Source organism: Phyllobates terribilis, unplaced genomic scaffold (genome assembly GCF_046119375.1).
Source record: "Phyllobates terribilis strain yellow unplaced genomic scaffold, ASM4611937v1 Scaffold_1__5_contigs__length_1240528914, whole genome shotgun sequence".
Lineage (NCBI taxonomy): Eukaryota > Metazoa > Chordata > Amphibia > Anura > Dendrobatidae > Phyllobates > Phyllobates terribilis.
The window spans coordinates 604,176,795-604,190,812 of record NW_027362761.1 but is presented as its reverse complement, the minus strand read 5'-3'; the positions used below and the strand labels follow the sequence as shown (position 1 = coordinate 604,190,812).

General features: G+C 45.9%; 1 protein-coding gene across 2 annotated transcripts in view; it reads right to left on the bottom strand.

The window, feature by feature from the left end:
* Positions 1 to 9,082, bottom strand: part of LOC141272353 (uncharacterized) — a 34,827-nt gene extending 25,745 nt beyond the window's left edge. Inside the window, exons 1-2 of one of the 2 annotated variants that reach the window (XM_073682984.1) lie at positions 8,952 to 9,081; positions 6,723 to 6,846 (exon numbers count right to left, since the gene is read on the bottom strand). In XM_073682984.1, coding sequence (XP_073539085.1) covers positions 6,723 to 6,807 — 85 coding nt within the window. In that variant the 5' untranslated portion in view covers positions 6,808 to 6,846; positions 8,952 to 9,081. Of the gene's footprint in view, positions 1 to 6,722; positions 6,847 to 8,951 lie in introns of both variants that reach the window. The other variant, XM_073682973.1, reaches the window with a different exon arrangement.
* Between the last annotated feature and the right edge of the window lie 4,936 nt (positions 9,083 to 14,018).

Genomic DNA, 14,018 nt, shown 5'->3' with positions numbered 1-14,018 from the left:
ATTGTAATCAGTTTATAAAATGCAATTTATTAACCTTTTTAATATTTAAATAATTTTTACCTTTAAGCAGGTGGGGAAAAAAAGCTGAAAACTTTTACACAGTGCTGTGTGTTTTAGAAAGCGGTGAAGGAAGAAAGATCAAGATTCTCAGTTCTCAAATATAAGAGCATCTAAAATATCTCCTCCCAGAGATTAATTGGCTGGAAGAAATTATGCTTGGTCGAAACTTCCCATCACCAGATAGAAGGACCTTGTCTATGTTGCTTTAAAATTGATCAATTTCACAAAGACTGTTCCAAAATGAAGGCCAAACAGGGAATCTTCCCAAAAGGGGAAAGAGGAGGGATTGCCTTGGGGTGTACAATTTCCTCCTCCAAAGACGAGCATGTGGTATCTAAGTCTATTATCGTTTGTTCCTCTGAGATCAAGGCATCATTGATTCCGAAGCTGTAGAGAATTTTATTGACTTCTTAGTAGACACCATGCTGCAAATGATCTCAACGAATGGTTCTGCAATTGCTGGTGGTCATATCCAGCTTTGTACTAACAAGGTGACCCAAGTTGGAGAACTACACATTAAGGACAATTCTTTTCTAGTGTTTCCATTTTCTGACGTGCAGCTGCTCTTAGGACTTCCGTGCCTAAAGCTATATTCTCCGGTCATAGATTGGTACGAAACCAGTTCACCTAATGGGGATCACAGTTCTGCCTCAACAACTCAACTTTCTCTGAAACTCTGCATCCTTTTTCTCCAACTTGCCTTTTTCCTTATTATGACTTCGCTGACATCTTTTCCCAAGCAGAAGGCCAAAATACTACCTCTTCCTTGGCCGTTTCAGTGATATACACTACGTCATCCTTGTACTGAACCTCCCAGGTGATTCTTCCAAAAGTCCTAGTCTCAGGCCTGATAAAGGTTTCTTCTTCATGAAGAATAAAAATGGCTCTTAAACCATGCATCGACTATACGGGTCTAAATAAGCTCTCTCTGAATGATCACTAGAAGTTGCCCAGCATCTCAGAACTTTTTGACGGGATTAAGGGAGCATCCATCTTCACCAAAACAGAGCCACGAATGGAAAGACAGCAATCAATTCCCGCGATGGTCACACTGAATTTCTTGTCATTGGCTGTGCTCCAGTAGTTTGTTAAATAAATCTTTCATGATGTCCTGTTCCCGTATGTCTCAGAAGACATCCTAATCTTTTCTAAAGACCTGGATTCACTCATGTCCGCTCTATTTTAACCCCCCCGACTAATAAGGCAATTTTCCATTCTTGCGCTTTCATTTTTTCCTCCCCTTCTTCCAAGAGTCATAACTTTTTTTTTTATTGTTTTGTCAACATAGATGTATCAGGGCTTGTTTTTTATGGGATAAGTTGTAGTTTTGAATGATACCATACATATTATCACGTGATGCACTGGAAAGAACGAAAAAAAAAATCCAAATGCGGCGAAACAAGTGCAGTTCCACAATTGTTTGAGTTTTTTATTTACAGAATTCAATCAGCAATAACAACTTTTACGGATGTGGAGATTCCACGTGTATTTGTTATTTAGCACTAGGGGAAATTCTTGGTGTAACAAAGCATCAGTATTCTTACAGGAAAAATAAGTCATTAGAATGCTGAAGACTGCAGACAGCGGGTGAAATAAGTATTGAACACGTCACCAATATTCTAAGTAAATCTATTTCTAAAGGTGCTATTGACATGAAATTCTCACCAGATGTCGGCAACAACCCGTCCGATCCACACAGGCAAATAAATCACCAAAGATGCCCATAAATTATGTGTAATAATGAGAAATGACACCTGGAAAAAGCATTGAACACATGAAGAAAGAGAAGAGCAAAAAGCTCTGGAAAGTCCTGACATCGGCTGAGATCTATCAGTAATTAGAAAGCCACGTGACAAATAATATCAGCTGGTTCATCTGATGGACTATAAAAACTTATCTTATTACCAAGGTGCCACACAAAACATCCCGTGATGGGTAAAACCAGTGAGCAGCCTCAAGACCTTAGCAACCTTATTGCTGCAAAACATACTGATGGCATTAATTATAGAAGAATTTCTAAACTACTGAATGTACCAGTGATCAGGAAGTGGAAAGAACATTATTTCACCATAAATCGGCCACGACAACTCGCATGCTCACTACGCAAAACTCCATTGCTGGACAAAGAGCATGTTCAAGCACATTTACAGTTTGCTCAACATTTAGAAAAGCCTGTGAAATACTGGAAGAACATAGTCTGGTCAGATGAGCCCAAAAGTGACCACTTTGGATGTCATAATACACACTATTTTTGGAGGCCAAAAGACACTTCATATCACCCCAAAAACAGCATATCAACAGTGTAGTGAGGAGGTGGCAGTATCATGGTATAGGGCTGATTTTCAGCATACGGCACTGGCAAACTTTATATGATTAAAGGAAGGATGAATGGACAAATGTACCGAGACATTCTTGATAAAAATCTGCTGCCATCTACCAGGATGATGAAGATGAAACGAGGGTGGACATTTCACCAAGCCAATGATCTCAATCACATGGCCAAGGAAACTCTCAGTTGCATTCAGAGAAAGAAAATAAAGCTGCTAGAAAGGCCGAGCAGATCACTGGACCTGAATCCAAGAGAAAATGTATGGAAGGAAATAAAGTTCAGAGTTCATAGAAGGAGCCACGGGACCTCCAGGATGTGATGAGTGTTTGTATGGAAAAATGAACCAAAATCACACCTGAGCAATGCCTGTGACTAGTTTCTCCATACATGAGGTGTATTGAAGCTTCATCACCAATAAAGGCTTTTGTACGGAGTATTATATACAGTGGGGAAAATAAGTATTTGATACTCTGCCGATTTTGCACTTTTTCCCACCTACAGAGAATGGAGAGATCTGTAATTTTTATCGTAGGTCACTTCACCTGTGAGAGACAGAATCTAAAAATAAAACCCAGAAAATCACATTGATGATTTTTAAATAATTAATTAGCATTTTATTACATGAAATAAGTATTTGATACAATAGAAAAACAGAACTTGACGGCGTTGTGTGTTACTAACAATAATGTTTGAGACTGTGGTCCCAGCTCTCCGCAGGTCACTGACCAGGTCCTACCGTGTAGTTCTGGGCTGAATCCTGACCTTTCTCAGAATCATCCTACAGACCTCTCCATTCTTTGTAGGTGGGAAAACTTGCAAAATTTTCAAAAAATACTTATTTTCCCCATTTAGTAAACGTGTTAAATATTTTTTCTCGCTGTCATTTCTCATTATTACACATAATTTATGGACATCTATGGTGATTTCTTTGCCTGTGTGGATCGGATGGGTTGTTACCCACATCTAGTGAGAATTTCATGTCAATAGCACCTTTACAAATAGATTTACTTAGAAAATTGTTGATGTGTTATAATACTTATTTCACCCCCTGTATATAAAACTTTATTAAATGACATAAATAGACAATATTTGTGCAAAACTGTCTGCATCAGTATTCTGCACATGTGCTGCCCCCGCCTTTATCATGGAGGCTTGCTGCATCCGGCAGTGCATAGGTAATTTGACCTGGTGTTGGTAAGGCATTATCTTTCACTGTGATGCCTTTTGGTATTACCCCAAAAATGTGAGTGACCCCCTCCATGGAGAAGCCCCCGCACATTGTGAGTGACCCCCTCTATGGATGAGAAGCCCCCACACATTGTGAGTGACCCCCTCCATGGATGAGAAGCCCCCGCACATTGTGAGTGAGCCCCTACATGGATGAGAAGCCCCCACACATTGTGAGTGACCCCCTCCATGGATGAGAAGCCCCCGCACATTGTGAGTGACCCCCTCCATGAATGAGAAGCCCCCGCACATTGTGAGTGACCCCCTCCATGGATGAGAAGCCCCCGCACATTGTGAGTGACCCCCTCCATGAATGAGAAGCCCCCGCACATTGTGAGTGACCCCCTCCATGGATGAGAAGCCCCCGCACATTGTGAGTGACCCCCTCTATGGATGAGAAGCCCCCGCACATTGTGAGTGACCCCCTCTATGGATGAGAAGCCCCCACACATTGTGAGTGACCCCCTCCATGGATGAGAAGCCCCCGCACATTGTGAGTGAGCCCCTACATGGATGAGAAGCCTCCACACATTGTGAGTGACCCCCTCCATGGATGAGAAGCCCCCGCACATTGTGAGTGACCCCCTCCATGGATGAGAAGCCCCACACATTGTGAGTGACCCCCTCCATGGATGAGAAGCCCCCGCACATTGTGAGTGACCCCCTCCATGAATGAGAAGCCCCCGCACATTGTGAGAGAGCCCCTACATGGATGGGAAGTCCCCGCACATTGTGAGTGACCCCCTCCATGAATGAGAAGCCGCTGCACATTGTGAGTGACCCCCTCCATGGATGAGAAGCCCCTGCACATTGTGAGTGATCCCCTCCATGGATGAGAAGCCCCTGCACATTGTGAGTGATCCCCTCCATGGATGAGAAGCCCCTGCACAATGTGAGTGACCCCCTCCATGGATGAGAAGCCCCCACACATTGTGAGTGTCCCCCTCCATGGATGAGAAGCCCCCACACATTGTGAATGACCCCCTCCATGGATGAGAAGCCCCCGCACATTGTGAGTGACCCTCCATGGATGAGAAGCCCCCACACATTGTGAGTGATCCCCTCCATGGATGAGAAGCCCCCGGACATTGTGAATGACCCCCTCCATGGATGAGAAGCCCCCACACATTGTGAATGACCCCCTCCATGGATGAGAAGCCCCCACACATTGTGAATGACCCCCTCCATGGATGAGAAGCCCCCACACATTGTGAGCGATCCCCTGCACATGAATAGTCTCAGGAGGCTTTCCTGTCGGCAGACGCAGGACTGATGGCAGCGTCATCTTTTCTTCTCTGGACAATCATTTACCAGATAGTCTGAGGGGCTTCACCAGAGAAAACTGCAGGAAAAATACAGACTGGACGGCAGAGGACGAAGAAAAGTTATTTCTCTGATAAAGCTGATGAGTCAGAAGCAGGTGGCCATTAGTCACTATAGTCGTTTCTTCAATATATTTTCCATTTGCTTAGTAACAATCAGTATCCAGCAGTAGCGATGGGCGAATTCGTGGATGTTCGGGTCCGGTGGGTTCGGCAGAACATCTAAAAAAAAAAAAGTTTGATTCAGGTAACAGAACGGTACCTGAACTCAGGGCCCCATTCAGATGAATGGGGGGCCCGAACATTTGTTGTTTGCCATGCGGTCATGTGCCTGACAGCGCGGCAAACACGGGCTCTAATCGGCGGTAAGATCATTACCACCGGTAAGAGCGTTGTGGTTCCCACGCTGTCAGATGTCTACATGTGAGCTAGCAACTAAAAAGGTTACCACCGGTCACAAGTGTCAGCTGATGAGAGAGTACTACTCTCATCTTACTACGCCGGCTGTCGCTGATTGCAGCGAGATCAGGCGCCGCTGATTGGAGTATTCATCAGCCGACACCTGTGAAATAAATAAAGTGGGGTCACATCTATTTTTATTAACCAGTGCAGGAAAAACTGACAACTGCAGCCCCCAGCTGTCTGCATTAGCTTGGCTGGTTATAAAGAATAGAGGGGACCCCACGCCGTATTTTTTAATTATTTAAATATATAATTTAAAAAAAAAAACTAGGAGGGGCCCCCCCCCCCTATTTTTGACAACCAGCCAAGCTAATGCACACAGCTGGGGGCTGGTATTCTCAGTCTGGGAAGGGGCCATAGATATTGCACCCCCCCAGCCTAAAAATAGTAGCCCACAGTCGCCCCAGAAAAGGAACATCATTTGGTGCTTTGCCCGGCTCTTCCCACTTGCCCTGATGCAGTGGCAAGTGGGGTAATGGTTTTGGGGTTAATGTCAGTTGTTTTATGGCCGCTGACATCAAACCCACTTACTAGAAGACGCCCCCATAGTTAGATTGCAAATAAAAAACACAGCCAGAAAAAAGTACTTTAACTGAAATAATTACACAGACTTCTTTATTTGAAATAAAAAACTCAGTTATATTCACCTTAAGCCTAATCCAACGATGCCCATGTCCTCTGAAAAAGAAGAAAAATAATAAACAACCACATCCCTCCCCTGTCCGACGTGAAGATAATCCACACTGTCCCACGACGATCCGGATGATTTGGAGAGCAGTCACATCAGTGGTAACGGATGTGACTGCTCTCACCACCAGCCGGCTCATACAGACACAGGAGCTTAATCGCTCCTGCAGTGTAGAGCTGAGCTGCAGAAGAAGCCGCGGCTGCTCGCTCTGTGTATGCAGACATAGGGCTTGTACGCTCAACCTGACACCTTCAATGATTTCCTGTCAACGAGGCGGGGCTGTGAGCTGAAGAAAGGCAGAGACCAAGAAGGAGACAATTACAGAACATGCTCGCTCATCACTAGTGAGAGCCTTACAAAGCTGAAGAGAAGTGTGGGAGGTAATAATGGAAAGAAGCAAGCGGACATCCCCCTTTATCAGCAGGGATACTTTATTTCGCAGCATCGAATGGGTAAAATGACGGGATCGGAGGAGGCTCTGACCCTAAATTTACAGCAGGAGGTCATCTACGTGTGAAGGCTGATTCCCACCACTGAAGATGCAGATCAGCTCCTGAGCCCGAGGCATGGAAATACGGAGGCTCCAGGTAATGGCCTCTGCCTCAATTATATATATGTCGGTGTCGCTTCTCACCTGGTGATGTAAAAGGCCGGAGCTCCTCCATCATCACCTCCTTGTACCGATCCTGGTGTCCTTCTAGATACTCCCACTCCTCCATGGAGAGATAGACAGTGACGTCCTGACACCTTATAGGAACCTGACAACAATGACACCGCCATCACTCAAACCAGAGTTCACTTATATTTTTTAGCTATTCAGTTAGCCGTCACTTTGCTGGTTTATAAAGGTTCGGGAAGAAGTTAACAAAACATCCAGACTCACTCACTCCCCCTGCCACATCTCTGATCTGTCCCTCCATGATGCCCAGCTGTAGTTCAGGCTTCACATGTCATGATGTTGTGAGGTCTAGTCAGTGACGGAGGCGCCGCAGATATCAGAAGACGAAGTCAGACTGAAGCCCGGAGCGGGGCAGCACTGTGGGACAGACGAGGACCAGGGAGTAATGTTTAAATTTTTTTTAATTGGCAATTCCCAAAACAAAAACTGTCAAGTTCTCCCCACAGATCCAAATACTGGAGGATAATTTACTGACCACTGCGGATCACAAAATAGGACAACCAGCAATCTAGAGAACATGGAGAGTCCTGTCCTGGGTGGAGCGAAGGTGAGCAGGTTCCACTCCAATGCTCCATTTATTGTGAATGTCATGGCCGGAAATAGCAGAGTACAACGCCTGGCCGTCCGTCAGCGCAGAATGACTGTACAAACCAATCACAAGAGCTTGGTGCATCGTGGCAGGAAATAGTTCAGTGCACCCTCCCATCTGCTTGTTTTCCCTCTATCTCTGCCCTTATAAAGCCAGAGCTGTCAATCAAAGAAGAGAAGGCGTGGTGTGGAGATGAACAGAAACTAAGGAGCATGGAGCGTTCATGCTGGGTTCAAACAGGAATTCTGTGCTGACAGCATCCATATAAGCGAGCGCACTGTTCTTGGAATTACCCACAGTCCTAACACTCAGACCACAAGCGATTAGTGGCTACACAGTGTCCAATATCCCCGGTGACCCCCGGTACAGCCGTCTTCTGTGTCCTCCGTGTCTGATATCCCCGGTGACCCCCGGTACAGCCGTCTCCTCCGTGTCTTATATCCCTGGTGACCCCCCAGTACTGCCGTCTCCCATGTCCTCCGTGTCTTATATCCCTGGTGACCCCCGGTACAGCCGCCTGCCGTGTCCTCTGTGTCTGATATCCCCAGTGACCCCCGGTTCAGCAGTCTCCCGTGTCCACAGTGTCTGATATCCCCGGTGACCCCCGGTACAGCCGTCTCCTCTGTGTCTTATATCCCTGGTGACCCCAGTAAAGCAGTCTCCCGTGTCTGATATCCCCGGTGACCCCCGGTACAGCCGTCTCCCGTGTCTGATATCCCCGGTGACCCCCGGTACAGCAGTCTCCTGTGTCTGATATCCCCGGTGACCCCCGGTACAGCAGTCTCCTGTGTCCTCAGTGTCTGATATCCCCGGTGACCCCCGGTACAGCCATCTCCTCCGCGTCTTATATCCCCGGTGACCCCCGGTACAGCCGTCTCCCGTGTCCTCCGTGTGTTATATCCCCGGTGACCCCCGGTACAGCCGTCTCCCGTGTCCTCCGTGTCTGATATCCCCGGTACAGTCTCCCGTGTCCTCCGTGTCTTAAATCCCCGGTGACCCCTGGTACAGCTGTCTGCCATGTCTGATATCTCCAGTACAGCCGTCTCCACCGATGTGACTGCTCATCAGCAGGGCACGGTCACCGCGGTAACTACACCGCCAGCGGGGGTCGGTCACCGCGGTAACTACACCGCCAGCGGGGGTCGGTCACCGGGGTAACTCCACCTCCAGCGGGGGACGGTCATCGTGGTAACTGCATCTCCAGCGGGGGACGGTCACCGTGGTAACTCCACCTCCAGCGGGGGACGGTCACCGTGGTAACTCCACCTCCAGCGGGGGACGGTCACCGTGGTAACTCCACCTCCAGCGGGGGACGGTCACCGTGGTAACTCCACCTCCAGCGGGGGACGGTCACCGTGGTAACTCCACCTCCAGCGGGGGCGGTCACCGTGGTAACTCCACCTCCAGTGGGGGCGGTCACCGTGGTAACTCCACCTCCAGCGGGGGCGGTGAGGTGAGGAGGAGCCGCTGCACATCCCCCATACAACACTGAGGAGCCGCAGTCACATGGAGCAGGAGCCTCCACAGGAACAGCTCTGATCTCACCCCACACTCTCCTCTCACAGATTCACCACAAACCCTCCCTGTAATCTCACCGGAATGGCGGGAAGCGGAAACCTGCTGCTGGCTGATACCAGAGAGCAAGAGCTGCGCACAACCAGGACGGAGCTGCTGCACTGAGAGCGGGAGGACCTGTGGTGACGTCACCGCCATGTGATCAGGGGCGGAGCTCAGGAGAGAAGTGAAGGACATGTGAACATGTAAATATCATGTGATCAGGGCAGAAGGGGGCGGGGCTCAGCTTTGATACGTTTAGTGTTGGTGAAGGACCTGTGATGAAGCTCACGTGACATAAAGGGGCTGTGCTTAGCTGTTATTGGTTAAGTGGTGGTGAAGGACCTGTGAAGAGCGTCATGTGATATGAGGGCGTCATGTGTATAACCCCCCCCCCCCCCCGGGGGGTTATACACTGTGTGGAGACCGCACAGACCTCACACAGAAGCCGCCATATTGTCACCGTGTGGTGATGGCAGACTATCATAGCCGGGTGCGGGCGGCACCACAGATTGTTACTGCACATATGGCGCTGATATAGGGACAGATAGATCCGGCTCCCGGGGACACGAGGCAGTAACGCGCTGCCGGCTGAAGGGGGCGCTGCGGCTGACGGGCGCCGGCAGAAAGTCGCCTGTAATATCTAGTGGTCTCAATGTCAGGGCTCTGACGTCATCAGTGACCTCCATAGGGCTGAAGAGAGTGAAAAACCAGAGGCAGGAAACTCCTCTAACAACCAGAACACACAAAGTGCCACAACCACCATCAGAGAACCTCAGGACAGAATTGTTACTAATCATTAAAATTAGGGGGAAAAAAAACAGTACGGGGGGTTTCAAGCAGCACCTAAAGATAGGAGAGTGCTGGGAGAGGCGGCATACCCTGCCATCTAGAGACGAGGGGGAAACAGAAACGTGAGCTGTGCCCTCAGGGTTAAATACAATTTGTTTAGGACCACTCTGCATAGATGGGGTCTCCTGGAATAACCTGGGGACTTCGCTCGCTGAGATATCTAGCGGGAAACGTGAACAGTGAACACAGAGATTGCACAGAATCAATGACTTCAGATGTTCTCCACAATTGTGCCACAAAAAAACATGGTTCTTCTATATGAATCCTTTAGATCAGGATCCTTCAGGGTCTAGGATGATCGCCACCGCTGCCGCCGTCTGCAATTTCCCCTACTTGATCTTTTGGTGCCATTTTTGGCCTTAAAAGACGGCAATTCTCCACTAGTGAGCCTCTTGTGGCTTCTTATAATCTCTGCACTGTTAGTGAGTTATTAACAGTATTGATGGGGAGATAAAATATTATGCTGGTGCGATCTCACTGCTATAGATGACATTAAAGAAACAGCTATATGGCTGAACTTACATCTATGAGCCAGGCACTAATCTAATGTGGGTAATATATGCGGTTAATACCGCTGATCTACCAAATCATACCCATAAAGATAAGAGTGCTCATTTTCTCCCACAGCATATACATTCTAACTGTGTGCGAGTGGTCTGCTTGCAGTCACTGTAATTTATTGCAGAGATCAAACATGCAGTTAGCTGCCAGTGTGTATCATTAGCTAGAGCACGTGGAGATCAAAGCACCTTATCTCCCCTACAGCGTTCTCATTCAAGTCACGTGCAGATGATCTGCACGCAGTCAATGCCGCTTTATATATTAAGCCGGCAGAGTAAGAATTAGAGTGAGATAACGACGGCACATAGCATGACAAAGAGTGGTGTATGGATCTTGGAGTGTGTCACCACATTTAGAATATAAGAATAAACGTCCCTGACGCGCGTTTCGCCGTGATTACCGGCTTTTTCTAAGGGCCCTTAGTGCCTGGCTCATAGATGTAAGTTCAGCCATATAGCTGTTTCTTTAATGTCATCTATAGCAGTGAGATCTCACCAGCATAATATTTTATCTCCCCATCAATACTGTTAATAACTCACTAACAGTGCATAGAATATAAGAAGCCACAAGAGGCTCACTAGTGGAGAATTAATTATTATCCCTCACATTTTTACGGCATCTTATATATGGAATTTATAATAATAAAATTATTTGACATAGAGGGTTGGGATACTTGGGACACACAACTTATAATACCCAGCCAACAATTATAGGGGCATCGGCTGTGGATAATTTATTTTTGTTTCCTCACATTTAAAATAAGTAACTTGTGGGCTAGAACTGCTTAAAATTACACAGCAGTAGCCCTATATACATCATTTGATGTATGAATATTCATTTATAAATAATTTTTATTAAACAAGAGTTTTTTTAATTATATTAATAAAAGCTAAATTTTATTCACACATCTTTTTCTTTCTTTATACCCTTTCCAATCTATACTAGCTATTTGTATCAGTGGTGACCACTAGTGTGAATTTTGTCCATTATCCTAATCAGTATTCTATGTAATTCTTTTTAGGGTGCCAACCCCCACGGTCAGGCAGTAGTATTATAGGGTGCTGTAGGGACCCTTATTGCTGTTATGTAATACTGCACAAAGCTAGCCCTTTCCTTATCTCTATCCTTGTATTCATCATTTTAGGTGCTCACCTATGTCAGGGCATTCTTAGGGACAGACTATGTTGAGTGGAGGCTCCAGTTGTGTCTATGATCTAGGATGCGAATCTCCACGGTCAGGCCGCATTGGCAATGGGGGTACATGCAGGGCACTTAGCCAAGATAACTGTTCGCTATCCTCTAACTCATATTATTTATTGGTAGCGTTGATCAGACAGTGAAATGCTCAGTACTCAGAGCACTTCGGAGGCTCGGACGTCCTCGACTCAAGTAACGATCATAATGGAAGTGAATGGCAAGCGCAAGCATTTTTCCAGAGGACGGAAAAATTCTCTCAGCGCACGGCTCATATAATTCATTTACTGTGATCCGAGCGCCACGTGATACTCGAGTATCGAGCTGTGCCGAGCACACTCGCCCATCACTGTTTATCAGTCATCGTGGAGCATGCCTTTTAACTAATTGCACATTGGTTATTGTCTTTGTTTTGTGAGTTTCTATTTTAATTGTTTAAATAAAAGTAAAGTTTTAGGGGATACACACCTTAGCTGATTTTTTTCCCCCATCCTCTGGCTATTAGCTATTTTTGTAAGATAAATTTATCTTCACATCAAACACGGCATATACTGTATAATTACACAGATCAGTTCCAAAATAAAACTATAATAAATTCACATACATATTTTTATGTAATCAGTTTAATTCTTATAAATAATAAGCTCCTGGTTCAAAGATTCATAATCAAAAGGTACAAAAATACATTATAGGCAACCAATAATATCTGAAAACAAATAGGAAAAATCATGACATAAAATTACAGATAATCCATTTAAGGACCAGGGAATTTTCTGATTTTGCACTGTAGTTTTTTCCTCACCTTCTTAAGGTGCCATAACTTCATTTTTCTGACGACAGACACGTATGAGGGCTTGTTTTATGCGGAACAAGTTGGAGTTTTTATTGGCATACTAAGGTTCAGGGGGCACTCATTACGGGTAGAAGAAAGGCAATTCCGGCAGCTAAACAGGAAAGGGTTATTTACAGTTAGATCAGTCAGAATATGGAATGCTGACGACAAGAGCTAGTAATGTCCGACGCTATAACAGCTTTATACAAGGGCTGGATGATTTCCTCGATACACATAACATTGTGGGTTATAGATAATTTAGTGACAAAAAGTACGATTGGGGGAGCAAGGCTGAAATTGATGGACCGGGGTCTTTTTTCAATCTACATTACTATGAAATGGTGTCAGGGATCACCACAGCACGATGACACCGGGGAAATCACGCGATATCTCACCGTACCATTATGCTGTCAGTATTTCGTCTGGAGTTGCGAGCACACGATCCATACTACTCGCTGCGTAGCTATCGGTAAGCGACCAGTGAGCGTATGGCGTCACATCTCAGGATTCCAACACGTGGAATCAGTGTTTACGCCCTCCGTACGGTCACTGTCAGCTTCACGATAGCCCAATTGTTATTCTCTGCCACCACCGGCCGAGTTTGAAATATAATACAGGCCTGGCCGGACGCCTGCGTTTTGGTAGTGTATATGGCTTGGGGGAAGAGAACGATTACAGGACAAAAGAAACAGAACTATTAAATTTTATATTTAATCCAAAAGGGAGGCAGTGTTTAGGAAAAATATATACAAGAATGTTGCAAAGGAGACATTAAAAATACATACGCAGTTACATAAAATAAACTGGATAAAAGAAGAACTTACACTATAGAATCGCTGAAACTATTCAATATAGGTGGAGGAGGGGCTCCCCAGTTTGATTATGCTTTTTTCGAACAGGACCCGTTGCTTATAATCCTTATACCCCCCCCCCCCTGCAATGAGTGCTCCTGTATTCTCCATGGGTTCTCTTATACCTAAGTGGAGATCTGGCCACGCACCCCCTGTGGTGACATCATGTGGGCCGGTCTCCAGCCTGTACATTTTTATTAAAAACGCTAACTTCTGTGATAACTGATTGCTCGTCGATGGCAGAAGCTTGCAAACTATGCCATTTTTTCCCTTATGATTTTATGTTCACTTAGAGACCACACATCGCATAGCTGCAGTCTGCTATTCTGGTATTTTTGCGCTACAGCTCTAGGTAGCATTTTTCAGTGCCAGAAAAATATCTCTCATTCCCTAGTTGATTCTATCTCTAAAGATATAGGTCCCGTTATTGTCGGACGCATGGACCTTACAATATTTCATATTTCGTTTCGGAGTCAGCATGTCTGCAAATTTTCCTTTGAGGCTCGGGAAGCAGCTTCACGGTTACACGCAAATTAGTGCAAGCCTGCGTTTTTCCCTTTCAGGGACAAGATGCTTGCTTCCTAACGAAGTTATAACACTCCTTGGCTGGCATTTGTTTATGTAAGCTATTTCTCAGGCATGTGTTAATTGGGGCTTTTGTGCTGAGCAAAAGGGGGCAGCTTGGTACTGACAGGTGGTGAGAGGAATAAGGGAGGGGGGTGAATATCTATGTCAGGCAAATATGGAAGAACATTTTCCTGACATTAATATTTACCTGACAAATGGTGATAAAAATGCAATTCCACCATTGTTTTTTG